Source organism: Salmo salar, chromosome ssa02, assembly GCF_905237065.1.
Source record: "Salmo salar chromosome ssa02, Ssal_v3.1, whole genome shotgun sequence".
Taxonomy (NCBI): Eukaryota; Metazoa; Chordata; class Actinopteri; order Salmoniformes; family Salmonidae; genus Salmo; species Salmo salar.
This window is the reverse complement of record NC_059443.1, coordinates 7,505,643-7,530,712: the sequence shown is the minus strand read 5'-3', so window position 1 is coordinate 7,530,712 and position 25,070 is coordinate 7,505,643. Positions and strand designations below refer to the sequence as shown.

Below are 25,070 nucleotides of genomic sequence, written 5' to 3'. Positions count from 1 at the left end.
TAGACCTCTGTCTAAATGTCCCTGTGTTATAGAACCTACAATAGAACTCTGTATAAATGTCCCTGTGTTATAGAACCTACAGTAGAACTCTGTATAAATGTCCCTGTGTTATAGAACCTACAGTAGAACTCTGTATAAATGTCCCTGTGTTATAGAACCTACAGTAGAACTCTGTAAAAATGTCCCTGTGTTATAGAACCTACAGTAGAACTCTGTATAAATGTCCCTGTGTTATAGAACCTACAGTAGAACTCTGTATAAATGTCCCTGTGTTATAGAACCTACAGTAGAACTCTGTATAAATGTCCCTGTGTTATAGAACCTACAGTAGAACTCTGTATAAATGTCCCTGTGTTATAGAACCTACAGTAGAACTCTGTATAAATGTCCCTGTGTTATAGAACCTACAGTAGAACTCTGTATAAATGTCCCTGTGTTATAGAGCCTACAGTAGAACTCTGTCAAAATGTCCCTGTGTTATAGAACCTACAGTAGAACTCTGTATAAATGTCCCTGTGTTATAGAACCTACAGTAGAACTCTGTATAAATGTCCCTGTGTTATAGAACCTACAGTAGAACTCTGTATAAATGTCCCTGTGCGATAGTTCAAGGCCTGTCACTCTGTCCCTTTCCATTTAAAGCACAGTATTTAATAGAGTTAAGGATGGACAAGTCGATTGATGATGAAAGAAAGTCACATTCTTTGAGCATAAGTCATGTACATGACTTAACCCATGTTTTATTTATTTGACCTATAAAGAAATGCATACTGTAGCCTGGTACTTTCGTGGTCGTGTTTTCAGCCATAGGCCTACTATTTAGAAAAAAGGCTTGAATGCATTATCTCATATGCTCCTGAATGTGCCATCACTTTCGTAAGGTTGCTGTAACTTCCTGTTGTAAAACAAGAGACGTCAGCCGCCTCAGGTTGTTGTTTAGAGTTTGAGCGCAACACACTGCATAAGGACAACCTGTGAGCACTGTGGTCAGAAAACAACAACCACAGGGCACAGTCCTTTTAACGCAATGTTAACGTGTACTGGTCCACGTGCACTGTACTTTTTCCATATTGTGTTTACTAGTTCTGCACGTGTGACTTCAGAATCAGAAAATGTTATTGCCATGCAACAAATGTTGCCAGGGATTTCCCCTTGGTGTTGTACAGAGAAGCATCAATCCAGATCAGACTTGTGCCAGTATGACTGGAGACTCATCCTCTGTCTCTCTTCCCCTCCTCCCCTCCTGCAGAAAGATGAGGGCTGCCTGCAGCAGTGGCTGGAAGCGTTTGTGGCTTCCTTTGAGAAGCTTGTTGATGTGCAGTCACTGGATCCTCGCAGGTGAGTTGACTGATTGGCTCAAATGTATTTCCTACGTCCCAAATTGCAATCTATTCCCTATACTACTTTTGACCAGATTCTAGATCTGTAACAAGGGGAAAGTTCAGGGCACTGGTCGCAGGGTGTGCGACAAGCTGGCTGATACCTTGTCATCTTAAAGGCTTAAAAGTGGACCTGACCAATGAAATAGTTGTAAAAGTACTTCATTTTAAATAAACTGCAGACTTGGAAAGTAAATTCACATGGCTGGGGGCTAAAACAAATGTCTCTTCCACACAGTCAGGAAACGCCTTCAGGAAAACACAGGCCCTGATTACACATCGCAGGCACCCGTGCCAATTAGCCACACCCACCAATTAGGCAACATAATGAGCAACACTAAAACAACAGGACATGTTAGGAGATGAGCAACACTAAAACAACAGGACATGTTAGGAGATGAGCAACACTAAAACAACAGGACATGTTAGGAGATGAACAACACTAAAACAACAGGACATGTTAGGAGATTAGCAACACTAAAACAACAGGACATGTTAGGAGATGAGCAACACTAAAACAACAGGACATGTTAGGAGATTAGCAACACTAAAACAACAGGACATGTTAGGAGATGAGCAACACTAAAACAACAGGACATGTTAGGAGATGAACAACACTAAAACAACAGGACATGTTAGGAGATGAGCAACACTAAAACAACAGGACATGTTAGGAGATGAGCAACACTAAAACAACAGGACATGTTAGGAGATGAGCAACACTAAAACAACAGGACATGTTAGGAGATGAGCAACACTAAAACAACAGGACATGTTAGGAGATGAGCAACACTAAAACAACAGGACATGTTAGGAGATGAGCAACACTAAAACAACAGGACATGTTAGGAGATGAGCAACACTAAAACAACAGGACATGTTAGGAGATGAGCAACACTAAAACAACAGGACATGTTAGGAGATGAGCAACACTAAAACAACAGGACATGTTAGGAGATGAGCAACACTAAAACAACAGGACATGTTAGGAGATGAGCAACACTAAAACAACAGGACATGTTAGGAGATGAGCAACACTAAAACAACAGGACATGTTAGGAGATGAGCAACACTAAAACAACAGGACATGTTAGGAGATGAGCAACACTAAAACAACAGGACATGTTAGGAGATGAGCAACACTAAAACAACAGGACATGTTAGGAGATGAGCAACACTAAAACAACAGGACATGTTAGGAGATGAGCAACACTAAAACAACAGGACATGTTAGGAGATGAGCAACACTAAAACAACAGGACATGTTAGGAGATGAGCAACACTAAAACAACAGGACATGTTAGGAGATGAGCAACACTAAAACAACAGGACATGTTAGGAGATGAGCAACACTAAAACAACAGGACATGTTAGGAGATGAGCAACACTAAAACAACAGGACATGTTAGGAGATGAGCAACACTAAAACAACAGGACATGTTAGGAGATGAGCAACACTAAAACAACAGGACATGTTAGGAGATGAGCAACACTAAAACAACAGGACATGTTAGGAGATGAGCAACACTAAAACAACAGGACATGTTAGGAGATGAGCAACACTAAAACAACAGGACATGTTAGGAGATGAGCAACACTAAAACAACAGGACATGTTAGGAGATGAGCAACACTAAAACAACAGGACATGTTAGGAGATGAGCAACACTAAAACAACAGGACATGTTAGGAGATGAGCAACACTAAAACAACAGGACATGTTAGGAGATGAGCAACACTAAAACAACAGGACATGTTAGGAGATGAGCAACACTAAAACAACAGGACATGTTAGGAGATGAGCAACACTAAAACAACAGGACATGTTAGGAGATGAGCAACACTAAAACAACAGGACATGTTAGGAGATGAGCAACACTAAAACAACAGGACATGTTAGGAGATGAGCAACACTAAAACAACAGGACATGTTAGGAGATGAGCAACACTAAAACAACAGGACATGTTAGGAGATGAGCAACACTAAAACAACAGGACATGTTAGGAGATGAGCAACACTAAAACAACAGGACATGTTAGGAGATGAGCAACACTAAAACAACAGGACATGTTAGGAGATGAGCAACACTAAAACAACAGGACATGTTAGGAGATGAGCAACACTAAAACAACAGGACATGTTAGGAGATGAGCAACACTAAAACAACAGGACATGTTAGGAGATGAGCAACACTAAAACAACAGGACATGTTAGGAGATGAGCAACACTAAAACAACAGGACATGTTAGGAGATGAGCAACACTAAAACAACAGGACATGTTAGGAGATGAGCAACACTAAAACAACAGGACATGTTAGGAGATGAGCAACACTAAAACAACAGGACATGTTAGGAGATGAGCAACACTAAAACAACAGGACATGTTAGGAGATGAGCAACACTAAAACAACAGGACATGTTAGGAGATGAGCAACACTAAAACAACAGGACATGTTAGGAGATGAGCAACACTAAAACAACAGGACATGTTAGGAGATGAGCAACACTAAAACAACAGGACATGTTAGGAGATGAGCAACACTAAAACAACAGGACATGTTAGGAGATGAGCAACACTAAAACAACAGGACATGTTAGGAGATGAGCAACACTAAAACAACAGGACATGTTAGGAGATGAGCAACACTAAAACAACAGGACATGTTAGGAGATGAGCAACACTAAAACAACAGGACATGTTAGGAGATGAGCAACACTAAAACAACAGGACATGTTAGGAGATGAGCAACACTAAAACAACAGGACATGTTAGGAGATGAGCAACACTAAAACAACAGGACATGTTAGGAGATGAGCAACACTAAAACAACAGGACATGTTAGGAGATGAGCAACACTAAAACAACAGGACATGTTAGGAGATGAGCAACACTAAAACAACAGGACATGTTAGGAGATGAGCAACACTAAAACAACAGGACATGTTAGGAGATGAGCAACACTAAAACAACAGGACATGTTAGGAGATGAGCAACACTAAAACAACAGGACATGTTAGGAGATGAGCAACACTAAAACAACAGGACATGTTAGGAGATGAGCAACACTAAAACAACAGGACATGTTAGGAGATGAGCAACACTAAAACAACAGGACATGTTAGGAGATGAGCAACACTAAAACAACAGGACATGTTAGGAGATGAGCAACACTAAAACAACAGGACATGTTAGGAGATGAGCAACACTAAAACAACAGGACATGTTAGGAGATGAGCAACACTAAAACAACAGGACATGTTAGGAGATGAGCAACACTAAAACAACAGGACATGTTAGGAGATGAGCAACACTAAAACAACAGGACATGTTAGGAGATGAGCAACACTAAAACAACAGGACATGTTAGGAGATGAGCAACACTAAAACAACAGGACATGTTAGGAGATGAGCAACACTAAAACAACAGGACATGTTAGGAGATGAACAACACTAAAACAACAGGACATGTTAGGAGATGAGCAACACTAAAACAACAGGACATGTTAGGAGATGAGCAACACTAAAACAACAGGACATGTTAGGAGATGAGCAACACTAAAACAACAGGACATGTTAGGAGATGAGCAACACTAAAACAACAGGACATGTTAGGAGATGAGCAACACTAAAACAACAGGACATGTTAGGAGATGAGCAACACTAAAACAACAGGACATGTTAGGAGATGAGCAACACTAAAACAACAGGACATGTTAGGAGATGAGCAACACTAAAACAACAGGACATGTTAGGAGATGAACAACACTAAAACAACAGGACATGTTAGGAGATGAACAACACTAAAACAACAGGACATGTTAGGAGATGAGCAACACTAAAACAACAGGACATGTTAGGAGATGAGCAACACTAAAACAACAGGACATGTTAGGAGATGAGCAACACTAAAACAACAGGACATGTTAGGAGATGAACAACACTAAAACAACAGGACATGTTAGGAGATGAACAACACTAAAACAACAGGACATGTTAGGAGATGAGCAACACTAAAACAACAGGACATGTTAGGAGATGAACAACACTAAAACAACAGGACATGTTAGGAGATGAGCAACACTAAAACAACAGGACATGTTAGGAGTTGATAGAAAGTACAGGTTGTCTATGAAATGGATGAGCTGAAATAGAAAATAAATAACATTACTTCACAGTCATCTACAGTTTCAAAATGTCAATAAAATATACATTTTGTCCATAGTGATGGGATGTCTTTCACAGATGGGATAACCTCATTGACATTTTGAAAGTAACATTGAAAGTGACATTGTTGTATGCTCGTCACATTATAGGAGCATTATTAGTGTGCAGGCAGGTTCTTTCTTTAATTCATCAATATGTTACCAAATCCCTGCTGAGGGAGAGATACTGTAGGCTACAGGTGGTTTGTGTCAGACTGAGTTGGATGAACTCTGACCTTATTACCAATCCAGAGGTGTAATTTTGACATGTTTATAGAGTACATAAGTAGTAAAACAGCACCATCCTCTATCTCATCTCTTCCTCTTCCCCTTCCCTTTCCCCTCCCTCTTTCCTCTCCCCTATCCTCCCCTTCCTCCCTCTCTCTTCCTCTTCCCTCTCCCCTTCCCTTCCCTCTTCTCCCCTTCCTCTTCCCTCTCCCTCTTCCCTCTCCCTCTTCTCCCCTTCCCTCTCCCTCTTCTCCCCTTCCCCTTCCCTCTCCCCTTCCCTCTCCCTCTTCTCCCCTTCCTCTTCCCTCTCCTCCCCCTCTCCCTCTTCCCTCTCCCTCTTCTCCCCTTCCTCTTCCCTCTTCTCCCCTTCCTCTTCCCTCTTCTCCCCTTCCTCTTCCCTCTTCTCCCCTTCCTCTTCCCTCTTCTCCCCTTCCTCTTCCCTCTTCTCCCCTTCCTCTTCCCTCTTCTCCCCTTCCTCTTCCCTCTCCTCCCCCTCTCCCTCTTCCCTCTCCCTCTTCTCCCCTTCCTCTTCCCTCTTCTCCCCTTCCTCTTCCCTCTTCTCCCCCTCTCCCTCTTCCCTCTCCCTCTTCTCCCCTTCCTCTTCCCTCTTCTCCCCTTCCTCTTCCCTCTCCTCCCCCTCTCCCTCTTCCCTCTCCCTCTTCTCCCCTTCCTCTTCCCTCTCCCTCTTCCCTCTCCCTCTTCTCCCCTTCCTCTTCCCTCTCCCTCTCCTCCCCCTCTCCCCTTCCTCTTCCCTCTCCTCCCCCTCTCCCCTTCCTCTTCCCCTCCCTCCTCCTACATTCTCAGGCTGGAGGACTATATTGCGGAGGTTCCTCTCGTACCCAGGGACGTACTGGTGTTCTTCAGTGACCAGCTATCGCACAGTGCCATTCACCTCTCTGGGGCCGACAGTAACAACAGCACCCTGCACCTCTCTGGGGCCGACAGTAACAGCAGCACCCTGCACCTTTCTGGGGGCGACAGTAACAACAGCACCCTGCACCTCTCTGGGGGCGACAGTAACAACAGCACCCTGCACCTCTCTGGGGGCGACAGTAACAACAGCACCCTGCACCTCTCTGGGGGCGACAGTAACAACAGCACCCTGCACCTCTCTGGGGGCGACAGTAACAACAGCACCCTGCACCTCTCTGGGGCCGACAGTAACAACAGCACCCTGCACCACTCTGGGGGCGACAGTAACAACAGCACCCTGCACCTCTCTGGGGGCGACAGTAACAACAGCACCCTGCACCCCCTGCTGCTTATCAAGTTCTTCATTATCGTCTGCAGGTAGACCTTATATGTTCTATGACCCTCAGTTCACCCCTTTGTTGAATAACTCTGCCCATCCTTTCTACCCATGACTGATGCTAGATAACAAGAAAAAATAAACTAGAAGCTGATGCTAGATAACAAGAACAAATAAACTAGAAGCTGATGCTAGATAACAAGAAAGAATAAACTAGAAGCTGATGCTAGATAACAAGAACGAATAAACTAGAAGCTGATGCTAGATAACAAGAAAGAATAAACTAGAAGCTGATGCTAGATAACAAGAAAGAATAAACCTAGAAGCTGATGCTAGATAACAAGAAAGAATAAACCTAGAAGCTGATGCTAGATAACAAGAAAGAATAAACCTAGAAGCTCATGCTAGATAACAAGAAAGAATAAACTAGAAGCTCATGCTAGATAACAAGAAAGAATAAACTAGAAGCTCATGCTAGATAACAAGAAAGAATAAACCTAGAAGCTCATGCTAGATAACAAGAAAGAATAAACCTAGAAGCTGATGCTAGATAACAAGAAAGAATAAACTAGAAGCTCATGCTAGATAACAAGAAAGAATAAACTAGAAGCTGATGCTAGATAACAGTGAGACCAGAGAAAGATTGGTGACAATTTAATGATCTGAGTCTCTCTGTTCTTCAGGAATATGGAAAACCTTGACCCAGAGAAGACACCAGGCTATGTCTTCGAGACCATTAAACTGTTAAACTTCTGCTTGACTCAGGTAAGACACAACCCGAGATGAACCTCATATACACACACACACACACACACACACACACACACACACACACACACACACACACACACTTAAGCTACACATTAGTAATTTTCAACAATGGAGGATCTGCAAACTATACTATATCACTCATTCATACTCTAGATTAATATAGTGTCTATTGAGCCAGAATGATAATATACTGTCTATTGAGCCAGAATGATAATATACTGTCTATTGAGCCAGAATGATAATATACTGTCTATTGAGCTGGAATGATAATATACTGTCTATTGAGCCAGAATGATAATATACTGTCTATTGAGCTGGAATGATAATATACTGTCTATTGAGCCAGAACGATAATATACTGTCTATTGAGCCAGAATGATAATATACTGTCTATTGAGCCAGAATGATAATATAGTGTCTATTGAGCCAGAATGATAATATAGTGTCTATTGAGCCAGAATGATAATATACTGTCTATTGAGCCAGAATGATAATATACTGTCTATTGAGCCAGAGAATGCAGTGGAGATGAGAAGAATACTATCCTATAAATCCACATGACATTTTTCCAGCTAAAAGATGCAGAACTGCTTTCATGAGAATAGAGGAGTGGGTGTGCGGCTGACCTGTGTATTGTGATGTGGAATGTGTCTATATTGTCAGTATTGTTTGTGAAGAGTGTCATAAATAGGAATGTGTATTTAGAAGGGAAGAGTGTCAGGAATGTTTATTTAGTAAAAGTGTGTAGCTGTGTAGCTGCTATTATTTGCTCTGAGATGTCTTTGTGTCTTAAAAGCCTTCTCAAGGTCAAGTAAATGTGTGTGTGTGTGTGTGTGTGTGTGTGTGTGTGTGTGTGTGTGTGTGTGTGTGTGTGTGTGTGTGTGTGTGTGTGTGTGTGTGTGTGTGTGTGTGTGTGTGTGTGTGTGTGTGTGTGTGTGTGTGTGTGTGTGTGTGTGTGTGTGTGTGGTGTGTGTGTGTGTGTGTTTCAGCTGAAGAAGCAGCCTGCGGATCAGTCGTCCCTCCAGACAGTGATCCAGACAGTGATTCAGTATGGCCTAATGCTGTTGGAGAGTCTCTTTGACCCTTATAATACATGGAGGAGACGCCTGGCAGGGTGGGTGTGTGTGTGCGTGCGCACCCTACCCATGTTTTGAAGCTGGGTGGAGACTGCCTGTTGGACTGTGTGTGTTTTGAAGCTGGGTGGAGACTGCCCGTCGGACTGTGTCTTTTGAAGCTGGGTGGAGACCACCCGTTAGACTGTGTGTGTTTTGAAGCTGAGTGGAGACTGCCTGTTGGACTGTGTGTGTCAGTATGTCTGTGTCTTTGTGTGTGGTGAAGGACCATGTCGAGGGCAGACTGTATGAACCCAACCCTTAGAAATGACGAGGCCTTATCTCTGCTTGTTCATCTGTAGTGGATGACGGTGTTGCTGCAACAGCTCTTATCTCTGTCTCCTTAAGGGTGCATCCTAAATGGCACCCTATTCCCTATATAGTGCACTACTTTGGACCAGAGCCCTGTGGGGCACTACATGGGGAATAGGATGCTATTTGGCACAGAGGCCAAGTCTGTAGGCCTGCTGTAAATGTGTGTGTGTGTGTATGTGTGTGTGTGTATGTGTGTGTGTTTTTAGGGAGGAGGTGAGCATGGCGGAGAGGAGCAAGTATAAGTTCTCCCCTCTTCCTTTACCAGAGGAGCTGCCTGCTCTATTCCATGGTGAGGCACCGCACACTCACTCACACGCTCACTCACACGCTCACTCACACGCTCACTCACCACCACTCACTCACTCACTCACTCACCACTCACACACACTCACTCACTCACCACTCACTCCAGGCCTCCCTCCTACACCACAGTAACTTCTCTCTTACAGCCTATGGTCCCAATTGTACTACTCCTTCCTCAAAACAGCTTCCACTGAGTCCCACTGTAGACTTCATTCAGCACCCGTCTATTAATATATACCTCTGTGTATATATAACTACTTCTATTCATATATACCTCTGTATATATAACTACTTCTATTAATATATACCTCTGTGTATATATAACTACTTCTATTAATATATACCTCTGTGTATATATAACTACTTCTATTAATATATACCTCTGTGTATATATAACTACTTCTATTCATATATACCTCTGTATATATAACTACTTCTATTAATATATACCTCTGTGTATATATAACTACTTCTATTAATATATACCTCTGTGTATATATAACTACTTCTATTAATATTTACCTCTGTATATATAACTACTTCTATTAATATATAGCTCTGTATATATAACTACTTCTATTAATATATAGCTCTGTATATATAACTACTTCTATTCATATATATCTCTGTATATATAACTACTTCTATTCATATATACCTCTGTGTATATATAACTACTTCTATTCATATATACCTCTGTGTATATATAACTACTTCTATTCATATATACCTCTGTGTGTATATATAACTAATTCTATTAATATATACCTCTGTGTATATATATAACTACTTCTATTAATATTTACCTCTGTGTATATATAACTACTTCTATTAATATTTACCTCTGTGTATATATAACTACTTCTATTAATATATAGCTCTGTATATATAACTACTTCTATTAATATTTACCTCTGTGTATATATAACTACTTCTATTCATATATACCTCTGTATATATAACTACTTCTATTAATATATACCTCTGTATATATAACTACTTCTATTAATATATACCTCTGTGTGTATATATAACTACTTCTATTAATATATACCTCTGTGTGTATATATAACTACTTCTATTAATATATACCTCTGTGTGTATATATAACTAATTCTATTAATATATACCTCTGGTGTATATATAAATTTTTAATATTTACCTCTGTGTTTTCATATTAATATTACTCTGTGTATATATAACTACTTCTATTAATATTTACCTCTGTGTATATATAACTACTTCTATTAATATTTACCTCTGTGTATATATAACTACTTCTATTAATATATAGCTCTGTATATATAACTACTTCTATTAATATATAGCTCTGTATATATAACTACTTCTATTAATATATACCTCTGTATATATAACTACTCAGACTACCTTTATACTAGCCTGTTCTCCTGTTCCAGTAATATACAGCTTTCCATTAGGCTGCTCAAAATGTACTTTTCTCCCTTTTGGAGAAACACAGTGGGCAAGAGTCCGGTCGATATGTTCTGTCTTGATCTAAAGTTAATTATGTTATTTTCTAATTAGCAGTGTTCTCTCACTGGGATCTTAGTTTATTAAACACTTCTATTGCTAGTGTCCTTTGATTAGCACAATGCTAATCTCTAAACCATGTTGGAAACCTGTCTGGACAAGTTGAGTCTGTAGATTACAGAAAGCTCAACATGACTGTTAACACCATGCTATTGAGAGAGGGAAGTGGTTGAGCTGCATCCCAGCTGGCACCGTATTCCCTATATAGTGCATTGCTTTTGACCAGAGCCCAGTGGGCTCAGCCTCTGGTGTGTATAATACTGCTAGCTGATGTTGGACCTATTACTAAGACTTATGGGATCTCCATTGTCTTGATACATAACCTTGCCTAACGAGGGCTCAACCCACATCCTGCTATTTCTCAATGCTGTCCCAGTGTGCCTTGGATTTCCACATCTCTTTATGACATCACAGTATACTGGCTGTGCATACTGTCTTGTACAATGTATTGCCATTAGCCTGGTCCCAGATCTGTTTTCTCCTTCTGTAGCCTGATTCCAGATCTGTTGTCTCCTTCTGTAGCCTGGTCCCAGATCTGTTTTCTCCTTCTGTAGCCTGATTCCAGATCTATTGTCTCCTTCTGTAGCCTGGTCCCAGATCTGTTTTCTCCTTCTGTAGCCTGATTCCAGATCTGTTGTCTCCTTCTGTAGCCTGGTTCCAGATCTATTGTCTCCTTCTGTAGCCTGGTCCCAGATCTGTTGTCTCCTTCTGTAGCCTGGTTCCAGATCTATTGTCTCCTTCTATAGCCTGGTCCCAGATCTGTTGTCTCCTTCTGTAGCCTGGTTCCAGATCTGTTGTCTCCTTCTATAGCCTGGTCCCAGATCTGTTGTCTCCTTCTGTAGCCTGGTCCCAGATCTGTTGTCTCCTTCTGTAGCCTGTCACTTTCTGTAGCCTGGTCCCAGGTCTGTTGTCTCCTTCTGTAGCCTGGTTCCAGATCTATTGTCTCCTTCTGTAGCCTGGTCCCAGGTCTGTTGTCTCCTTCCGTAGCCTTGTCCCAGGTCTGTTGTCTCCTTCCGTAGCCTTGTCCCAGGTCTGTTGTCTGTTGTCTTCTTCCGTAGCCTGGTCCCAGGTCTGTTGTCTTCTTCTGTAGCCTTGTCCCAGATCTGTTGTCTCCTTCTGTAGCCTGGTCCCAGGTCTGTTGTCTCCTTCTGTAGCCTGGTCCCAGGTCTGTTGTCTCCTTCTGTAGCCTGGTCCCAGGTCTGTTGTCTCCTTCTGTAGCCTGGTCCCAGATCTGGTGTCTCCTTCTGTAGCCTGGTCCCAGATCTGGTGTCTCCTTCTATCACCTGGTCCCAGATCTGTAAGTGCTCTTGTCAACTCCATTGCTCATTGTCAAGCCAGACCTTTTGGTATGACAGTGAGCGACAAGGAGTTGGCATGATGGTACAGACTGACGCTCAGGATATGTTGCCATGTCATCAAAACACCAACCATCAATATGTGGTTCACAGACAGCCTGTCAAAACAACAACCATTAATGTGTCGTTGGTTCACAGACAGCCTGCAGGACAGCCGGCAGATCCCAGAGGTCCTCACTCTCCGATTGGTCCATCTCCAAGGGGCGGTCATAAGTGGCAGCAAGGTAAAGCACTCCTACTGTACCTCTCTTCAGAATTGTGTGTGTGTGTGTGTGTGTGTGTGTGTGTGTGTGTGTGTGTGTGTGTGTGTGTGTGTGTGTGTGTGTGTGTGTGTGTGTGTGTGTGTGTGTGTGTGTGTGTGTGTGTGTGTGTGTGTGTGTGTGTGTGTGTGTGTTGTAACTCGTATGTACTGTATCTATGCATTCCAGAAGAATGGCCTGCTCTCCATCACCCTGCAGTCTGTGGAGGACCTTCTTTCTGTACTCCGAGCCTGGTGCCTCCGGACCTCCTCTAACCCCAAGGACCCCACGCTGCTACGGCTGACCCTGCAGTGCCTGACTGCAATGGTGCATATCCTCCACTCCAGTAGTCCTGCAGAGCGCCGGCTGGAGATCAGGACCGTGTTGGATGGCTACTTCCAGGTAGTAGCAACAGCAGTAGGAGAAGTAGTGGCAGCAGTAGGAGAAGTAGTAGCAGCAGTAGGAGAAGTAGTAGCAGGAGAAGTAGTAGCAGCAGTAGGAGAAGTAGTAGCAGCAGTAGGAGAAGTAGTAGCAGCAGTAGGAGAAGTAGTAGGAGAAGTAGTAGCAGCAGTAGGAGAAGTAGTAGCAGCAGTAGGAGAAGTAGTAGCAGCAGTAGGAGAAGTAGTAGCAGCAGTAGGAGAAGTAGTAGGAGAAGTAGTAGCAGCAGTAGGAGAAGTAGTAGCAGCAGTAGGAGAAGTAGTAGCAGCAGTAGGAGAAGTAGTAGCAGCAGTAGGAGAAGTAGTAGCAGCAGTAGGAGAAGCAGTAGCAGCAGTAGGAGAAGTAGTAGCAGCAGTAGGAGAAGTAGTAGCAGCAGTAGGAGAAGTAGTAGCAGCAGTAGGAGAAGTAGTAGCAGCAGTAGGAGAAGCAGTAGGAGCAGTAGTAGCAGCAGTAGGAGAAGCAGTAGCAGCAGTAGGAGAAGCAGTAGCAGCAGTAGGAGAAGCAGTAGCAGCAGTAGGAGAAGCAGTAGTAGAAGTAGGAGAAGCAGTAGTAGAAGTAGGAGAAGCAGTAGTAGAAGCAGTAGGAGAAGCAGTAGGAGAAGCAGTAGCAGCAGTAGGAGAAGTAGGAGAAGCAGTAGGAGAAGCAGTAGCAGCAGTAGGAGAAGCAGTAGCAGCAGTAGGAGAAGCAGTAGGAGAAGCAGTAGAAGCAGTAGCAGCAGTAGGAGAAGCAGTAGGAGAAGCAGTAGGAGAAGCAGTAGCAGCAGTAGGAGAAGTAGTAGCAGCAGTAGGAGAAGCAGTAGCAGCAGTAGGAGAAGCAGTAGCAGCAGTAGGAGAAGCAGTAGGAGAAGCAGTAGGAGAAGCAGTAGGAGAAGCAGTAGGAGAAGCAGTAGGAGAAGCAGTAGGAGAAGCAGTAGCAGCAGTAGGAGAAGCAGTAGCAGCAGTAGGAGAAGCAGTAGGAGAAGCAGTAGCAGCAGTAGGAGAAGCAGTAGCAGCAGTAGCAGCAGTAGGAGAAGCAGTAGGAGAAGCAGTAGCAGCAGTAGGAGAAGTAGTAGCAGCAGTAGGAGAGGCAGTAGCAGCAGTAGGAGAGGCAGTAGCAGAAGTAGTAGCAGCAGTAGAATAAGTAGTAGCAGCAGTAGGAGAAGCAGTAGCAGCAGTAGGAGAAGCAGTAGCAGCAGTAGCAGCAGTAGGAGAAGCAGTAGCAGCAGTAGGAGAAGCAGTAGGAGAAGCAGTAGCAGCAGTAGGAGAAGTAGTAGCAGCAGTAGGAGAGGCAGTAGCAGCAGTAGTAGCAGTAGGAGAAGTAGTAGCAGCAGTAGGAGAAGCAGTAGCAGCAGTAGGAGAAGTAGTAGCAGCAGTAGGAGAAGTAGTAAGCGAAGTAGGAGAAGCAGTAGCAGCAGTAGGAGGAGTAGGAGAAGTAGCAGTAGCAGAAGCAGGAGCAGTGGTAGTAGCAGCAGTGGCTGTAGTAGGTTGATCTTGATGGGACAACTGTTAAGAATCTGCTCTTTTCTATCAATTGAAGCTTGGTTTGGTGGAGGGTAGGAGTGTGGTTAGCACGGCATTAGTGTTTTGGTAATGGAGGTATGCAACTGTTTCTGATACTTCCAGGTCCTGAACTGGAACCGGCCTCCAGGGTTAGGGAACGAGCAGGGGGACGGGCAGAGCTGGGAGGAACACCTCATCACTCTCCAGAGTCACATGCTGAGTAAGAGGCCTCATCCAAAACACACTCCCCAAATATTAGTCTGGTCCCACTAATGTTTGTGCCATCATGCCCCATATGGAAAACAACCATGAAAAACAAATGACAATCTTGTATGGCAGAAGAAGATTATTAGTACAGAAATCTAATAAGTAACTGGTAAGATTTAGTATGTTTTGCCTTATATGGACAAAAGTATGTGGACCCCTTCAAATTAGTGGATTAGGTTATTTCAGCCACAAACCCAGATTCGCTGACAGGTGTATAAAACCGAGCACACAGCCATGCAATCTCCATACACAATCATCTAGAATGTCATTGTATGCTGTAGCGTTAAGATTTCCTTTCACTGGAACTAAGGAGCAGTGAACTAAGGAGCCTGAACCATGAAAAACAGCCTCAGACCATTATTCCTCCTCCACCAAACTTTACAGTTGGTTCTGTAGGGTTCCCCTGGCATCCAACAAATCCAGATTCATCGATCGGACTGCCAGATGGTGAAGAGTGATTCATTACTCCAGAGAATGCGTTTTCACTGCTCCAGAGTCCAATGGTGGCGAGCTTTACACCACTCCAGCCGACGCTTGGCATTGCACATGGTGATCTTAGGCTTATGTACGGCTGCTCGGCCATGGAGACCCATTTCATGATGAACAGTTCTTGTGCTGACTTTGCATGCAGAGGCAGTTTGGAACTCGGTAGTAAGTGTTTCAACCGAGGACAGACGATTTTTACACGCTGTGCACTTCAGCGGTCCTGTTCTGTGAGCTTATGTGTCCTACCATTTCATGGTAGATTGTTGCTCCTAAACATTTGCACTTCACAATAACAGCACTTACATTTGACCAGGGCAGCTCTAGCAGGGCAGACATTTTTTGGAAAGGTGGCATCCTATGACAGTGCCACGTTGAAAGCAACTAAGCTCTTCAGTAAGGCCATTCTACTGTCAGAACAACAGATTTTTACCTTGTCAGCTCAGGGATTCGATCTTGCAACCTTTCAGTTACTAGTCCAACGCTAACCACTAGGCTACCTGCCGCCTATGGAGATTCCATAGCTGTGTGCTCGATGTTATTCACCTGTCAGCAACGGGTGTGGCTGAAATAGCCGAATCCACTAATTTGAAGGGGTGTCCACATACTTTTGTATATATAGGGCATATGCCTTATATGACATAAACAATTCATTATATGATTGTGGTGAATTTCCTATGTAGATAGGAATTCTAAGAGTGATCTAAGAACATTATAAGAAAATGTATGTTCTGACATTGTAACCTCTACAAAAGAAATGCTTTCCTTATAGCTTGTTTTTATAAGTCAACATGCGTATAAAAAAAACATGAAAGTTACTATAAGAAAAAAAACATTTGTATATACATTTTCACGTATGAGTTTTCATGTTTCTGTTGGGCAGCACCTCCTACTGGACAGTTGATCTATCTACACCTATGCCTTTGGTCTCTCATCCAGGGTTTTAACCAAGCCCAGCTTTGATATTTGTCACTGACTACTACCAATGTGCTATCATGAGAATGATTGTTGAGGGATCGCTACTCAATAACAAAATAGATTCACTGCTGTTATTGAAGTCATTCCTACTCCTCTTCCTCATCCTCTCCTTATTCTTCCCCTCTTTCTCCCCTCCTCCTTTCCTCCCCTCTTCCTCTTCCTCATCCTCCTCTTCCTCATCCTCCTCCTCTCCTTGTTCTTTCCCTCTTTCTCCCCCTCCTCCTCTGCTCTCCTCCCCCTTATCTCTTCCTTCTTTCCTCCCCTCCTCATCGTCCTCATCCTCCTCTTCCTCTCCTCTCCTCTTTTCCTCTTCCTCTTCCTCCTCCTGCTTGCGGTGGACTTTTCTTCTTTCTTCAGTAAGTGTGACGGTGCATGACGTCAGACAGTGGTATGCAAGGCCTTTGAAATGTGTATGTGAGACCTCAGAAGGCTTAGCTGACATGTCCCCCTTATGTTTTAATATAATACATGCAGAATATCTGTTGTCTAATTGTTAACCACCCATATCAGTCAGCTGATGTGACATCTGCTGATGTAAAAAGGGCTTTATAAATACATTTGATTGATTGAGATATTACAAGAATCTTCTATGAATCTTAGATGTGTATTTGCTGCAATATGTATTACTTCCAGGTATAACATACAGGAATCTTGTCTTTTATATCTGTTCCATATGGGGCCAACTTCATTTGCTGTCCTTCTCAAGTCAAACATGGCATGATAATGAGTGACAGGGAGTTGGCATGATAGCACCAACAGACTGTCCCCCAGACTGTCCCTCAGTCAAAACAGGAGACATCTCTCTTCTATATGAAGGTTTATCTCTGAAGGCCAGGTACTTATTATTGTTGTAAATGTGACAAGTTATTTATGTTGTTGTTGATGAGGAGTCGTATTGTCCTCAACAGCTTCGGTGCCTGAGATCCTGCAGTGTTCAGACAGGCCGGTGCTGCAGGCCATCTTCCTCAACAACAACTGCTTCGAACACATCCTCCGACTCATCCAGAACAGCAAGGTCTGTCTGTCTGTCTGTCTGTCTGTCTGTCTGTCTGTCTGTCTGTCTGTCTGTCTGTCTGTCTGTCTGTCTGTCTGTCTGTCTGTCTGTCTGTCTGTCTGTCTGTCTGTCTGTTGTCTGTTGTCTGTCTGTCTGTCGTTGTCTGTCTGTCTCTCTGTCTCTCTGTCTGTCTGTCTGTCTGTCTGTCTGTCTGTCCATCCATCTCTCTCTCTGTCCATCCATCTCTCTCTGTCCATCCATCTCTCTCTCTGTCCATCCATCTCTCTCTGTCCATCCATGTCTCTGTCTGTCCGTCCATCTCTCTGTCTGTCGATCTGTCTGTTCGTCTGTTCGTCTGTTCGTCTGTCTGTCTGTCTGTCTGTCCGTCCGTCCGTCCGTCCGTCCGTCTGTCCGTCCGTCCGTCTGTCTGTCCGTCTGTCCATCCATCATGCAGCAGGTGTGTTCTTCCTGCAGCAGGTGTGTTCTTCCTGCAGCAGGTGTGTTCTTCCTGCAGCAGGTGTGTTCTTCCTGCAGCAGGTGTGTTCTTCCTGCAGCAGGTGTGTTCTTCCTGCAGCAGGTGTGTTCTTCCTGCAGCAGGTGTGTTCTTCCTGCAGCAGGTGTGTTCTTCCTGCAGCAGGTGTGTTCTTCCTGCAGCAGGTGTGTTCTTCCTGCAGCAGGTGTGTTCTTCCTGCAGCAGGTGTGTTCTTCCTGCAGCAGGTGTGTTCTTCCTGCTGCAGGTGTGTTCTTCCTGCAGCAGGTGCTGCCACAGTGGAGAACCAAACATGGTCCTCTCTGAGTTGACATTGTCTCTGTCTGTCTGTCCGTCTGTCTGTCCGTTTGTGTGTCCGTCTGTGTCCTGTCCTGTAGCTCTATCACAGTAAGAGGTGTAGGTCGGAGCGTGATGGGGTGTGTGACCTCAACACACGTTTGCTCACGGACACAGAGGTGGAAGTGGACCAGGTACTTTCCCTCCATGATCATGTTGAAATAGGTCTGACTGTCAGCAGAAAACTCAGCCTCTTCTCTCTCTTGCTCTCCTCCTCTCTTTATCTCTCTCTGTCTTTATCTCTCTCTTTCACTCTCATGCTTTCTCCTCCCCCTCCTCTCCTCCCTTCTCACCTCCCCCTCCCACCTCATAGTCTATAGCTACGTAGTATAATTGCACTACCTGCATAATTTACAAACGAGGGCGACTGGCCAGACTTCCTGGTGAAAAGGCTTCCTGTTTAAAGAGCTCAGAGAGATGAAGGGTAGGATGATCTGTGTACTAGACTAGTAGCTCTCTCTTCTTTTTGTTGTTGACAATTAGTTTGTTTTTCTACAGAACTCAGTTTGGTATACAGCCCCCCCACCCCCCAAATCCACATACATTCATTCTCACAGAGGGATCCAGGAACACAACACTGAGTCCAAAACAAACTGACACAAAACAGACACTAACATTCTCTAAGATGGTCCACATACGCTTTCCAGATTCTGTCAAATATGTCTGCTTTTAGAATATAACGAGTGTAATGGTGTGTAGCTAGATGGTTCAGTCGTCCAGTGTGTTGTTGTGGGTGGATATGAGCCTCCCTCTCTCTCTTCTTACACACTATATTCTCTAATAGAGGCTGAGTGTCCTGCTGTCATCAGTAGGTCAGATGAGGTGTCTGTGTGTCTGTGTGTGTGTCTGTGCTCATCTCTCCAAGCATGTATCACCTCACTGTCTCAAGGCTCCTGTTGGGATCTTCCTCCTCCTGCATGTCTGCCGGTTTGGTATCTTTCACAATGATTTATGGTTGTAGATGTGTGATGGAATCTGTGTCCTATGCAGCGCTCGGTTATTGTGGAACAATGGGTTTTGCTTGTGTGTCACATAATTTTTTGTGGCAGAAGACTTTTACAATCGTATTAGTTGTGTGATGGTTTGGGTTCTGCATGTCAACACCTGTCAGTAATTGGCCCAGTTGTTATGGTAACTTCTGTCTTTTCCCTGTGTGTGTTTTCATGTATATATGTCCCCTTGAGTTGGTGTGGGGTGTCACCTGTACATACAGTATGTTAAGTCTGCGGTGTCACATCTTATTATGTCCCCCTGACTGTGTAGGTTTTGGAGAAAGGTTCCGACTGCATCACAGTCCATGCCCTCGGAGTCCTCACATCCATCATGAGTAACTCCCCTTCTGCCAAGGTAAGGATTTCTACAACTAGTGTGGTCCTCTGGGTATTGAACCCTAGTCATCCGGACTACATTAGCCCTCCCAGTTGAACCCTAGTCATCCGGACTACATTAGCCCTCCCGGTTGAACCCTAGTCATCCGGACTACATTAGCCCTCCCGGTTGAACCCTAGTCATCCAGACTACATTAGCCCTCCCGGTTGAACCCTAGTCATCCAGACTACATTAGCCCTCCCGGTTGAACCCTAGTCATCCGGACTACATTAGCCCTCCCGGTTGAACCCTAGTCATCCGGACTACATTAGCCCTCCCGGTTGAACCCTAGTCATCCGGACTACATTAGCCCTCCCAGTTGAACCCTAGTCATCCGGACTACATTAGCCCTCCCAGTTGAACCCTAGGCAGTATTTCAGGGAGATTACACAGTCTTCAGGTCTTAGACAAGGCTCTTCATCACACAAGCATAGTTCTAGTACCATCTTCCTCTGTCTGACACACACACACACACACACACACACACACACACACACACACACATAATCAGGACAGAAAAAGAGCCGGATAAGGCTTGACACTGTTTTCATTCTTGTTTAGACAGTCTCATTGTCCTCCTGTCTGTTGTGTGGCACTTTGCCAGGGAGGCAGTTCTTTAATTCTATCTCTGTCCCATATGGCAACCTATTCCCTGTATAGTGCACTGCTTTTGACCAGGGCCCATTGGGCTCTGTATAGGGAATAGGTTGCCATATGTCTCTGTACATTACTAGCCTGTCTATATTTGTTTCTCTGTACATTACTAGCCTGTCTATATTTGTTTCTCTGTACATTACTAGCCTGTCTATATTTGTTTCTCTGTACATTACTAGCCTGTCTATATTTGTTTCTCTGTACATTACTAGCCTGTCTATATTTGTTTCTCTGTACATTACTAGCCTGTCTATATTTGTTTCTCTGTACATTACTAGCCTGTCTATATTTGTTTCTCTGTACATTACTAGCCTGTCTATATTTGTTTCTCTGTACATTACTAGCCTGTCTATATTTGTTTCTCTGTACATTACTAGCCTGTCTATATTTGTTTCTCTGTACATTACTAGCCTGTCTATATTTGTGTCTCTGTTCTTCTGCCTCCAGGAAGTTTTCAAGGAGAGGATTGGCTACTCCCAGCTGTTTGACGTGCTGAAGAGTCAGGGTCAGCCCACTAAACGCCTGCTGCAGGAACTCATGAACATGGTGAGCAGATCAACACCTCCTCACTTCATCTGGTTAAAGGGATACTAATGTAGAGTGTAAAGGGAGAGAATGTCATGTTGTCATGAAGGCCATTAGTCATTTACTTGTCATCGTTCTGTGGGTTAGATATATTTGGTCTTCCACAAAAACCTCTCACTCTCTCACTCCTCCCTCATTGCCCTCTTTTCTCTCCCTCTCCTTCTCTCCACTAGGCGGTGGAAGGGGAACACGCCCATGCCCATCACCTGGGTATCAGTAACGACCAGCCCCTCCTCCTCCTCCTACAGTGGCTGCCTGACCTGGCCCCCCAGAGGGACCTTCAGCTCCTGGTAGCCCAGTGGCTGGCTGCGGTCTGCGGGGGCTCCCTGTCCTGCCGTACGGTGGCTGTGGAGGCCGGCCTGGTGGGGGCTGTGCTCCATGTCCTCTCCCAGCCACAGAGACTGGACCGCCAGTGTGCCGACGGCCTCCTGGGGATGCTACAGGACATGGGGTCTCTCTGTCTGAGGCCTGCTGAGCTGAAGTCTCTGTTGAGGCTTCTCCGACCCCTCGACCAGGTATTTCATTTCAAATTGATGCTCTGTAACGCTTTCATTTGTGTAACATACAGTGTAACATACAGTGTAACATTCAGTGTAATATACAGTGTAACATTCAGTGTAACATTCAGTGTAATATACAGTGTAACATACAGTTTAATATACAGTGTAACATACAGTGTAACATACAGTGTAACATACAGTGTAACATACAGTGTAATATACAGTGTAACATACAGTGTAACATACAGTGTAATATACAGTGTAACATACAGTGTAACATACAGTGTAACATACAGTGCCCTCCGTAATTATTGGGACAGTGAAGCATTGTTTGGGGCTTTATACTCCAAATATCATACACCCCACCCAAAATGCTATCCTCCCCTGTTATTGTAATGGTGAGAGGTTAGCATGTCTTGGGGGTATGATATAAAATGCTAACCTCCCCTGTTATTGTAATGGTGAGAGGTTAGCATGTCTTGGGGGTATGATATAAAATGCTAACCTCCCCTGTTATTGTAATGGTGAGAGGTTAGCATGTCTTGGGGGTATGATATAAAATGCTAACCTCCCCTGTTATTGTAATGGTGAGAGGTTAGCATGTCTTGGGGGTATGATAAAAAAATGCTAACCTCCCCTGTTATTGTAATGGTGAGAGGTTAGCATGTCTTGGGGGTATGATATAAAATGCTAACCTCCCCTGTTATTGTAATGGTGAGAGGTTAGCATGTCTTGGAGGTATGATATAAAATGCTAACCTCCCCTGTTATTGTAATGGTGAGAGGTTAGCATGTCTTGGGGGTCTGATATAAAATGCTAACCTCCCCTGTTATTGTAATGGTGAGAGGTTAGCATGTCTTGGGGGTCTGATATAAAATGCTAACCTCCCCTGTTATTGTAATGGTGGGAGGTTAGCATGTCTTGAGGGTATGATATAAAATGCTAACCTCCCCTGTTATTGTAATGGTGGGAGGTTAGCATGTCTTGGTGGTGTATTTGTGCATCTGTAACTTCCTCACTCATCATTATGCACGAATCATTCAGGATTATCCGTAATCATGGTAGCATCTTCATTAATGTAGAAGTGTTAAGGAACATTCTATTCTTATTTACAATAAAAATGACTCAACACATTATTTACCATTCATTTCTATTGGGCACAAAATAGTTTTTGTTGTGTTTCAGATTAACAGCAAATACATCCAACAAGTTTGTAGAGTCACCTGTTTGATGTAGTCATTGTGTGAAAATGGGACCAAATCCTAAACTTCTGACTGCTTTAATACACATAGAAGTGCATTTGACCAAATAGTTTTGGTCTCCTAAAATTGGGAGACTATGTATTAAAAAAGGGCTGTAATTTATAAATTGTTAACCCAATATGGATGAAAGTACCCTCAAATTAAAGACGACAGTATGCACTTTAACCTCATAGTCATTGTTTGATTTCAAAAGAAAAGTGCTTCACTGTCCCAATATTTAGAGGCCACTGTAAAACCATTCAGAATCAGAACCTTATTGCCATGCAACAAAAGTTACTAAGAATTTATTTTGGTGTTGTGCATAGAAGCATCTACATCACCAACCTTAACAATTAACCCAGATATCACCTCTCCATCCAGATAGCACCCCTCTGTCCAGATAGCACCCCTCTGTCCAGATAGCACCCCTCCGTCCAGATAACACCCCTCCGTCCAGATATCACCCCTCTGTCCAGATAGCACCCCTCCGTCCAGATAACACCCCTCCGTCCAGATAACACCCCTCCGTCCAGATAACACCCCTCCGTCCAGATAGCACCCCTCTGTCCAGATAACACCCCTCCGTCCAGATAGCACCCCTCCGTCCAGATAACACCCCTCCGTCCAGATAACACCCCTCCGTCCAGATAGCACCCCTCCGTCCAGATAGCACCCCTCCGTCCAGATAGCACCCCTCCGTCCAGATAACACCTCCGTCCAGATAACACCCTCCGTCCAGATAACACCCTCCGTCCAGATAACACCCCTCCGTCCAGATAACACCCTCCGTCCAGATAACATGTCCAGATACCCCCTCCGTCCAGATAACACCCCTCCGTCCAGATAACACCCTCCGTCCAGATAACATCCGTCAGAACCCCTCCGTCCAGATAACACCCTCCGTCCAGATAATCCGTCAGATAGCACCCTCCGTCAGATAGATCTGTCCAGATAGACCCTCCGTCCAGATAACACCCCTCCGTCCAGATAGCACCCCTCCGTCCAGATAGCACCCCTCCGTCCAGATAGCACCCCTCCGTCCAGATAGCACCCCTCCGTCCAGATAGCACCCCTCCGTCCAGATAGCACCCCTCTGTCCAGATAGCACCCCTCTGTCCAGATAGCACCCCTCTGTCCAGATAGCACCCCTCCGTCCAGATAGCACATGACCACCCTTAGATAAAATTCTCTCCCTTACCAGGGGCAGGACGTGTTGGCAGGGAAGCGGACGGGGACACACCCTTACTGCGCCCGCATCATCCGGGTGTTGGCGGCAATGGCGGCCAGGGAGGGGAAGAACAGCGCCCTGCAGTATTTTGACCTGACCCATCCCCTGGCAGGGATCATGGTGCCCACGGTCCAGCGCTGGCCAGGCAGTGGGTTTTCCTTCCACGCCTGGCTCTGTCTCAACATGGACTTCCCACAATACCACTCAGAGTTCTCCACGCCCAGCACCCGCTCGTCTGCTGGGGCACCAGGGGCGGCGACCCGGGGTATGGGCAAAGGCCCCCGCAGGAAACAGCTGTACAGGTACCAGACTGGAGAGATGGGGATACACCTAACACCACACTGCTGCTTGATGTGTGCTGGCCCAATGAGAGAGCCGGTGCTGGCCCAATGAGAGTTCCTAATGGCCCAATGAGAGAGCCGGTGCTGGCCCAATGAGAGTTCCTAATGGCCTGGTACTCAGGGCTCTATTGTCCCTCCATCAGGTCCTAATGGCCTGGTACTCAAGGCTCTATTGCCTCTCCATCAGGTTCTAATGGCCTGGTACTCAGGGCTCTATTGTCCCTCCATCAGGTCCTAATGGCCTGGTACTCAGGGCTCTATTGCCTCTCCATCAGGTCCTAATGGCCTGGTACTCAGGGCTCTATTGTCCCTCCATCAGGTCCTAATGGCCTGGTACTCAGGGCTCTATTGTCCCTCCATCAGGTCCTAATGGCCTGTTACTCAGGGCTCTATTGTCCCTCCACCAGGTCCTAATGGCCTGGTACTCAGGGCTCTATTGTCCCTCCATCAGGTCCATATGGCCTGGTACTCAGGGCTCTATTGTCCCTCCATCAGGTCCTAATGGCCTGGTACTCAGGGCTCTATTGTCCCTCCATCAGGTCCTAATGGCCTGGTACTCAGGGCTCTATTGTCCCTCCATCAGGTCCTAATGGCCTAGTACTCAGGGCTCTATTGTCTATTGTCCCTCCATCAGGTCCTAATCAGGTCCTAATCAGGTCCTAATCAGGTCCTAATGGCCTGGTACTCAGGGCTCTATTGTCCCTCTAGCCACTTTGACATCAATGCAATCTAAAATCACATGAAACACTTATCATCAAAACATTATCATGCTTTTAAAACTCCCCTCCCTGTGATGATCCATTTGAAGAAAGAAGTTCAACAGCAGGTTGAATGCCTATACATATTAGTAAAGACAAGATTACATTGAGAATAGACTGATGGGTGAATGTTGAGTGTAAAGTTTCCAAATAACTGTAAATCTAGTATATAGGACCTGTTTCAAATGATCACTTTTACACTGTGCTCACTCTCCCCGGAATGGG

General features: G+C 44.5%; 1 protein-coding gene across 4 annotated transcripts in view; it reads left to right on the top strand.

Moving 5' to 3' along the window:
- LOC106591355 (neurobeachin-like protein 2) overlaps window positions 1-25,070 on the top strand; it is a 147,842-nt gene that overhangs the window by 33,826 nt on the left and 88,946 nt on the right. For 3 of the 4 annotated variants that reach the window (XM_045696978.1, XM_045696976.1, XM_045696979.1), the window contains exons 2-15: window positions 1,250-1,338; window positions 6,616-7,101; window positions 7,744-7,825; window positions 8,821-8,945; window positions 9,465-9,547; window positions 12,606-12,691; window positions 12,896-13,108; window positions 14,746-14,842; window positions 17,259-17,365; window positions 18,212-18,304; window positions 19,434-19,517; window positions 20,640-20,738; window positions 20,951-21,292; window positions 23,720-24,048. In XM_045696978.1, the coding sequence (XP_045552934.1) occupies window positions 1,250-1,338; window positions 6,616-7,101; window positions 7,744-7,825; window positions 8,821-8,945; window positions 9,465-9,547; window positions 12,606-12,691; window positions 12,896-13,108; window positions 14,746-14,842; window positions 17,259-17,365; window positions 18,212-18,304; window positions 19,434-19,517; window positions 20,640-20,738; window positions 20,951-21,292; window positions 23,720-24,048 (2,315 nt within the window). The remainder of the gene's footprint in view (window positions 1-1,249; window positions 1,339-6,615; window positions 7,102-7,743; window positions 7,826-8,820; window positions 8,946-9,464; window positions 9,548-12,605; window positions 12,692-12,895; window positions 13,109-14,745; window positions 14,843-17,258; window positions 17,366-18,211; window positions 18,305-19,433; window positions 19,518-20,639; window positions 20,739-20,950; window positions 21,293-23,719; window positions 24,049-25,070) is intronic. The other variant, XM_045696980.1, reaches the window with a different exon arrangement.